Here is an 8,986-nt window from a genome sequence, read left to right on the forward strand (position 1 = left end):
CCAGCAGCCTGACATTTGGCAAGTTTACTAAAACCTTAATAACAATGCATTATTACATTTGATATGCTTCCCTTAATTCATTATGGAAGCAGCCTTTAGGAACAGAAATTGAACTTTTGAAATTGATTAGACTGTTTTGAACTTAATAGCATGGAGATTGTGTGGACCTTACAGTTAGCTGCTGTTCCAGAGATATGTCAGACTAATTTAGCAGTCCTAAAACCTTTATTTTTATAGAACATAACATTTTCACGTAGTTAGGCTCAGGTCAGAAGTACCACCTAACATTTAATATTCATGTCAGAAAGTAAAACTACCACTCAACCAAATAAAAGAAGTCCAATATTAAAAATATAGTTTTGTAAGCATATGCCCTACCTCTAGTCCCATTTATATCACCATTTTTGTTTCACACCCTAAAAGACAAAGTAAGAACATCTGCAGTAAAAATCAAGATCAGGATCAGGAAGTTCTTCACTATAATTCCAGGTTTATACTTTCCATATGCAATTAGCTAAGATAATTCACTTTGCTCAGTCACTTTCTCCAAAGGTGCAAGAAAGGTAATGATTGTCAGTCTCACAAGGCCATGAGGAAAAACTCACAGTACATGAGGGCTTAAATGTTACGGTTAACAGTAATAAAGCCAACTACTTCAGCATTGAAGGACTGCTGCTTTTCTAAAATAGCCAAAAATCTCTAATAGACATGTGACTACAGTGGCAGAGCAGATCAGAGAGAAGAATAAAAAATGAAATTCAGAAATTCTGCATCAAAAACAGCTTCACTATACCCGCTAAATAATCTCAAATACTTGGTTGGCAATGTTGTTGCCCTCTTGCTAGAATTACTGCAATATGATGTAATATTCCCCATTGTGTCCATGGACACGTGCAAATAAAAATTTTAATTCCTCAAAAATGATGTGACTGACATTTTTCAACTTTTTAGTAAGGGCTCTCAAAAATTAAACCCAAGTTAAAAGAAATATATTTATGGTTCAGGCTAACAAAGCTTAATTAATTAATGAGCTTAATTAATTAAACCAACAGCAGCCAGTGTACAGTCTAACAGCCTAATCTGATATAACATTTGTTGAAGGAGGCAGAAAACTATCTGCTATTGTATGTGATTTAGGTGTATATCCAAATTTGATAAAATATGTCTAAAATTGAACTTTCCTTCTTAAATAATTTTCTCTGTTCTGGTTTTGTCTATGACAACACCATTATCCATCACCTCACTTCACAGCTTCTGACTCTTTCATTCCACTCCTCCTTTCAGTACCACTCTCACATAACCAAACTGCTCCAGACCACTAGTTCAGTCACCTAAAGCTGTACCCTCTTCTGTTATTCCATAGCCAAATTATCCACAGTCTGCTTATCACCACTTTCTAATATGACCTCAAACCTTATGCATTCAGGCTTACTAACATTTAATAAGGTGTACATAAAAGCAGCAATATAATGGTACATTATCATTACATTGCAAATGTCTGATGGGTCAACGCCTCCTCGGATGGGTGAGAAGAAAGTCACCTATACGAGAGAGCGCGCGATGCCATCAGGCTGTTCCAAATGTTCTCTGACTTTGTCTTTTGCAACAATAAATGCATCTGTTACTATTTTTATAAGGGAAAAGTAGTGTAGTGTTATGGTTGCTAACATAGTTAAAGGCTATAAATGATAAGACAGTTAAAAAAATACTTGAGCAACTCATTCTATTTACTGGAATCAACATTATCCGTAGGATGTGTACAACCAGAGTTTCACTTGCTTGCTGCTAGCAGTGACCCTGGTGAAAGCTGGAAGTATATGTACATCAGCATTCATCATGGTGAGTGAAGCAAAGATACCACATCAGATGGATAACGCACACAAATTCTGCCCTGCCCAATGATTACCATGCTGAGAGCTTGCACACATAAGTTATCGACAGAGGTTATGAAGCCTGTAGGAAAAGTCATAACACCCACAGTTAGTTTCTCCCCCATGCACACAGAGCAGAACAGCTACTTCTCTGTATGTTCACTACAGACAGAAGAAAAAACCAAACACTTCACAGCTTGTATCTGGTTAACACCAAAGGAAAAAAACCACAAACCCAAAACACAAAAAGCCCACAACACTCCTTTACCTATTAAAACCAAGAAAATGAAACTAGAGAAGGTTAGTCAAAGAAAAACTATCTGCAAAATCCACCTATGTTAATTAGGTACAAGAAATCTCCATGGAAACCTAAGTCAGGCATACCTATATAAGCATTGTATGGTAGGCTTTCAAATGGAAGCATCATGCACTGGTGACAGAGTCTTTCAGACATTCCTTAATGTACACTCAGGCAGGTCTCTCGGAGGCATAAAATGATGCACCCTTTCATTTCCATAACAAGCAGTAGAATCTTTCTAACAATGTGACACTATGAACTCTGAATTGTAATCACAGTGTCACTGTGCATGCACCTACTTTTTTTGTTTAACATGTTCTGTACTTAACATCACTAATATGTTTTGGCAATAGCAAGGTGATAAACTGTAGTCAATTGATAGAAGTCAGTAGTTGGACCACTGCCCTTTCTTGTGCAACCTATTTCTTTCTCTTCTGTCCTGAGCATTTCTAACATGTAGGCTTATGGCCAGCTGTAAGTTGCTGTGACTTTAGAAAGCAAGAAAAAGTGAGGGGAAAAAAAAAAAGGAAGTAATTTCTTGAAAGTTAGAAGTTTAACTGTGTTGCACTCTGGAAATTTATTTTGTTCATGATCTGCAAGAGATAACCAAGATTATGCAAGTCATGACACAATCTATATAGCTATCGCAATGGAAAGGTAAAGACAAGCCTGGTTTTGCAGGTGCCTTTAGTTTTCACACTGATTTTCATATGGGGGGGCATGCACTGCAGTCATAGCTTCAAAAAAAGAAGAAAAGAACTTGCGTGTAATTTTGTGTTTCTCATGTTCATTCCTAATTTTTCACCAGAAATGCATAAGGACAAACAAGATAAATTTGGATCACTCGGGAAGCTGAAAGCATGATTCTCACTGCAGCAATCTCTTCTGTACCCTCCCTGTTGTTTGTTCCCTTTGTTCTGTCCAAACACCAGCCCATATGAAAATTGTAATTCCTGAGTTGACAGACTGTGATGACATGATGAACCTGGCAAATTAGTACAAGCAGGAAAAAAAAAAACCCAAATATGAGTTTACCCTTGTAAACAAAGCACATCTCAAAATTCTCACTTTCACGAGAGGTACTCAAGTGTTTACCAACAAGGACTTTGAGGCTACCTCCAGAAAGCAGTGGGAAGATGTGGAAGGATCCAGTTTCACCAGCCAACAACCTACCAAAATACCTCAAGAGATACTTGAATCTGAACATCTCTATCAATCTTTTGGCACTTCTGCATAACAGCCATCCCAGTGATAACACCCTTACATTCTGCCTCATATAGCTAATACGGAAAAAAATACTCTAGAAAGTATTAGTATTTTGTAGCTTTTCACTTTCAAAGCCAGTTGAGTCATTAACAGAATGAAATATTGTGCTATCTTCTTTCTCACTAATATTTTGTTGAAATATCACGTTCTTCAAATAGAAAATTTCAAGGTATTTCTGAACCTTCTTCTAAACCTGTAATAAAATTGTTTGTTTTTTAAAAAAATCACTCAGGCATAGCACTTCTTAGATGCAGGTGTGAGACCAGGGTTGATCAATGACCATATATTGGTTTCTCAATTCAGAAAGCATTAGGAATGTCACACACCAGCAGAGACTGGCCTGACCAGTTTCTCCATTTTGGAGGTACTAGGAAGACAACCCATCACTAATGTTTTCCTGCTCTTCCCAGAGCGATAAGGAATTATGACTGACCTTCGCATCAGAGAGCTGGCACAAAGAAGGTTCTTTGCATTATAAGTTCTGCCTTGAAATATATGTTTTTAGTCTTCTGGAAAGCAAGGTTTTAAATTGGAAATCCTGACAGATCTTTAACTGCAGCAATAACAAATAACATCAGTGTAATTTCTCTTGAAAGAAATTGCTCTGTTTTCTACTCCAGTTTCCAGCTTAAAACCTTTCATTGCTGATGCTGTTGTCAATCTTATCTAGTGACCTATTTACCCAAAGCACAGAATTACAGAACAGAATTTTATGACAAGTACAGAGCAGGCTTTGACACTAATAATACTTAAGATTTTGTGGGCTTGGATTGTTTTTAGGGCTTGGTCAGAAAGGCCACCTTTCTTTCATGTAAAAAGTCAACAAGCCACCTCAGAGGTTTTGCAAATGAATTTGTCATAGCAATTAAGGGAAAGAAGCTATATAAACATGATAAAAGGTGACTAACATTCCTTAATGTAACGGTGCATGGTGATAAGAAAGAGACCTTTAACACATTGCTCTGAACACTTAGGAAATAAAAAATACTGTCTGGGTAGCTACATTCTTTGACTTTCAATGAATCAGTGCTGTCTGCAATGCACACCCGACCTTTGAGAGGGGAAAATACCTCAAACTGAACGAAGTAACTTCCAATTATTTGTAATGGAAACCTGGCAGTATGGATATGGGCTGATATTAACAGAATGCAGAACCAGGCAGCCCCACAAGTTTTGAAAAGGCAAGAACCTGAAATCCATTGGGTAGATGCTTTGTGTAGCTGCTCTGGTTAAAATACATGGCCCATTCAACTCACTAGGATTCTTAAAGCCATAAGGGTCACAAAAATCCACATCATTGTGAGAGCTGACCACTCAGTTATGCTTGGATAATACTGTACAGGATGGGTAAAAGAAGCCTCCTTGTTGTGGGTTTTTTGGGGGTGGGGGGTGTTGTTGGTTTTTTAAACACAAATGCTACACTTCCTGAGCTTCCCCCAGCCCTTGCTGACATCACTAGTAGTTTGGAAGGGATTTATTTTGCTACAGTGAGTTGCAGTGGAATGCAATTCTTCCACTGCCTTGGCCCAGCTTTACTTAGTGTTTTCAGCATAAAACAGGTACTGTATTCTGTGTGACCGCAGTACAGCAGTTTCCAATGCAACAGTGAGAGCAGTCAAATATCAGACGCCAAATTTATTTCATAAAGATACAAAAAGCATCCATGAACATACAGCTTTTCAGAACACATTTGTTGCCATCAAGTAGATAAAGCATCCTAAACGTGCAATTATTACATATAATATCTTATGCCCATCTAATTTTGTATAACCATCCCAGCATACTTACTCAAATGTTTTTAGCTCTTAAAATCTATTTTTTTAAATAATACCAGTTTAGAAAGTAGCATTTGCCAGCAGATATTAGCATACTCAAGTCCTGTTGAATTCACAGGGCTTTTAATCATCATCTTGTTGTTTACAAATTTTACTGTCATTCATCACTGCAAATCATCAGCTGTACTCGTGGCTGAAGAAAACGCTAACTCAGAAGACAGAGATGAGTGCAAATGCGTTAATCAGAGAGCATGATTTTTACTACCAGGAATGTTATGCTCTCAGACACCTATAATTAGACATATCCAGTATCTACAATCTTCTCAGTTACTCAACATATTATGGAGACTGCTAGGTGTGGGTGGGAATGGGGTAAATAACCCATATAAAGCAAAAATACAGGTAATACAAAGTGTTTTTAGAATTAGGCTATAGAAATACATTTCTGTTCCAGTATCTCTGAAAAACACACAAATAGATTTCTGCAGAGCACACTGGCAGCTTAAATAGTGAGAGCTGGTGTGGGAACAGCATGAAATCCATGGGCCTTCTCTAGTTTGTGGGGATGGAGGGAAGCTGAGGACAGGTCAGATCCATTGGCAGGAATTACTCATTTTTTTTTTAGTTTTTCAACTTAGTAACCACTACCTTTTAGGAAAAGGAAAAAAAATGGTTAGTCTGAGATTTTCAGGACTATGCAGTGCTTTTAGCACTCTACACAAAAAGGAACAGCAGGTGTTAAGACTACATCCCCTCTGATGGCTTCATGAATCTAAAGCATAAGCCACAACTACACATTTAGTGACCTACATATAGATTATTTTCTATATAAATTGTATACTTTTAATTTGGTCAAAATTAAGTAGCTGAGTTTCAGCTGGGTTTCAGAGCACCCCTAATGATCAAATCATTATTCAATACCAAAACAACAACCACCACAAATTAGCCAACATTTTCAGGATTATCAGAATTTTAAAGAGTATATCTGCAGTTGAAAAAAAATCTTTAAAGCCACTTCTAATATTCAGAAGGAAAGATGTTTTAGACATTAAGGGTTAAAACAGGAACACTGGCAACACTTGCTGCATGTTGACTAATTTACAGAAACAAGCCTCTGAGTGAAGACAGCCAGCGAGATGCTGCTTTAGGTAGTATGTAAAAATAAAGTGAATGCCACCCATTGTCTATTTAGAGCTTAAAGCACTTGATCTAAAACTTCAAGCTCTGAATGCAACACACACAATCAGAGCAGAAAATTAAGTAGTGGGTGGACAGAATCTTTTCTGCCTACCCTGAATGATAACCAGGGTGCTTCTGCTGCAGCTATCAGAGACTATCCCTTGGGCACTCCATTAGAAAGCACATAGCAAAGTGTAAGCTCAAAGTCACAGACTGATGTTACAAATAGGCTGGAGAGACTTTACTCTCTTTCCACAAGGAAAATTGCTCTCTGCACAAAACAGCACAGAGAACTCGGAGAGCTTTAGGTCTCCTTGTGTGAGCCAACAGCATTGAGGAAAAGAAAACAAATGGCAGAACGCTGCAAGCTCATCTCAAGCACCAGTGACTGAGTTCTTGTCCCTGTGGTTTAATGATTCAAGCTTGACTTAAAAGCAACTTGAGACAGTTCAAGACCCACGAAGTTAGTGGGTATGCAGCACTAAGGGGACCGGGAAATAATAACCACACAAACAATAAACCTATCACTGACGCTCCTGGCTAATTGCTTTATACCTTCCTGAAACCCAAATACAGAGCCAAGTAAAATACAAAATAATTAATCCACTACCTTCAAAGCCATCCCTACTTACATAAGTTGTACTACAAGCACTTTACTTTTTATACCATTCCTATGCTCAACTTCTGAGCTTTTCACCTACTCCTCAACTGCCACCATTTATCATTCCTGCTTTTTAACCCATCCCTTACCCTCATGCCCTAAGTATGGTTCCTCCCCTTTCATTTTCAAGGCTTGTTACCTTTCCCTAACTATTTTCCCTTAAATTCTCATTATCTCATGTTTTCCTTTCCATTCATTAGCTGTTATTGTCTCTGCTTCATTTTAAGCGCTCTCATCAAGAATTTTAAAGACCAGTTTCAAAAGCCAGTTACCAAATCACTTCAAAGCAGTCCCACTTTATTTACAAATGCTCTGTACCATCATCAAATACTACATCAGATTGTGATTATTCACAAGAAGGCATGGAATATTGTTCTAAACATTTCTTTAAACAGAAATAATGATTCCCTTCCCTGGAAACAGGAGTTTACAGTTTACTCACAAGAAAAGCCTCCTTACTTTTCTATTTAAAGCAGAACCAGGAACGTCAGGCCTACCTGTGCAAGCTGCCCCAAAGAGTAGAGGGTGAGTTTCTTCGGGTCTGTGTAGAGAATCTCTCCAAGCTCCCGATAAGGCTTCCCAAGGGGGGTGAAGTGTCCCTGAGTGAACTGCTTTTGCCTCCTATAGTAGTTTTCCCAGAACACTTGTTCTCTTGGAGGTTCACTGCTTTTGTAAATTGTTCTGCTTCTGGCCAAGACCTTTCCCTCCTTCCGAGCAAAGCCAGGCAAAGCCTGAATGCACACAAAATCTTGAGGATTCAACACTTTAGTGGCTGCCAGCACCTTCGTTCTGCTGTTCTTCTTAGGTGGACCTGGTGCCACAGGTGCCTTGAGTTTGCTACCCCTACCTGCATTTGCTACCACAGGTGCCTCAACTCTGCAGTGTTTAGATGCATCTGGTACTGGCATTGTTCCACAATGGGAACCTCCGTGTTTTTACTTCCTAAATTATTAAAAACTCTAGTTGCCCAGTCATGAAAACACATACCTGCTGCCCAAACTCTGAAGCAAGTCTTTTTAATTTTCTAAAGAGTAGCCCAGCAGAAGAATTTTATGCTAACGCCTACATGAGGTCTCATTCCCCTCAGCAGCCCCTCAAGGAATAGAAATAAATCCTGAGGGGCTGGGACACCTAAATGCTAACCAGTCTCCTGGGAAACACCCAGAGCACCTCCCTCTGAAGGGTGTCCTTACTAATAAAACTTCCTTTATACCTATTTTTAACAACAGCACAACCTCCCCTGCCCGCAGCTCTCACGCCAAGGGTCTCCCACCTCCCAAACTCTGGGGACCAGCCAAAACTCCCCCCACCTCCTTCCTTGAGGCGCCGCGGGGGGCGAGGACCGGCCCCTCTCCTCAGCCGCCTCAGAGGACGACGCCCGCGCGCGCGGCGCCGCGCGACAGTTAACGGCCAACAGCGCGCGTCACTCGGTTGCCCGGGAAACGCCGCGCGGCGCCGCCGCACGTGCACCGGCACCGCGCGCCTGCGCAGAGAGGCCGGCGGGGGGGGGCGGGGCGTGCATGAGGGGCTGAGGCGAGGAGGCCTCGTGTGGGCGGTGCGTGGGGTGCTGGGCCTCATGAAACAAAGAAATTAACAGAATCCAATCAAACTGTTCAGCAGGTATTCTTTATTAGCAGCGCTGGGGTCGCCCTGGGGATTCTCCACCATAAGAGCTCCCAAGAATGAGCAAGGGACATCAGTTTACACACACACAAATCATACATATTCATTAGATTTCCTAGAAAGGGACATCTTATGATAATGAGTTCCCAGAATTCATTTACATAGTCCGGGCATGCGTAGTGAAAAGAGGGTGAGGGGCTTGGGTGGTCGGGGGAGGAAGTAAGCAGTCTTCTTCTCAGTGTTCGCTAGGGACCCTCTCTCCAGAGCGTGCGCTGTGAAGTAAAGTCCAGGTGTCTCCCCCCTAAATCAGCAG

General features: G+C 40.2%; 1 protein-coding gene across 1 annotated transcript in view; it reads right to left on the minus strand.

The window, feature by feature from the left end:
• CCDC60 (coiled-coil domain containing 60) overlaps positions 1-8,120 on the minus strand; it is a 64,293-nt gene extending 56,173 nt beyond the window's left edge. Inside the window, exon 1 of the mRNA XM_074843933.1 lies at positions 7,548-8,120. Within this exon, the coding sequence (XP_074700034.1) occupies positions 7,548-7,958 (411 nt within the window). The 5' untranslated portion in view covers positions 7,959-8,120. The remainder of the gene's footprint in view (positions 1-7,547) is intronic.
• Between the last annotated feature and the right edge of the window lie 866 nt (positions 8,121-8,986).

The sequence above is a fragment of the Strix aluco genome, chromosome 18, assembly GCF_031877795.1.
Source record: "Strix aluco isolate bStrAlu1 chromosome 18, bStrAlu1.hap1, whole genome shotgun sequence".
Taxonomy (NCBI): Eukaryota; Metazoa; Chordata; class Aves; order Strigiformes; family Strigidae; genus Strix; species Strix aluco.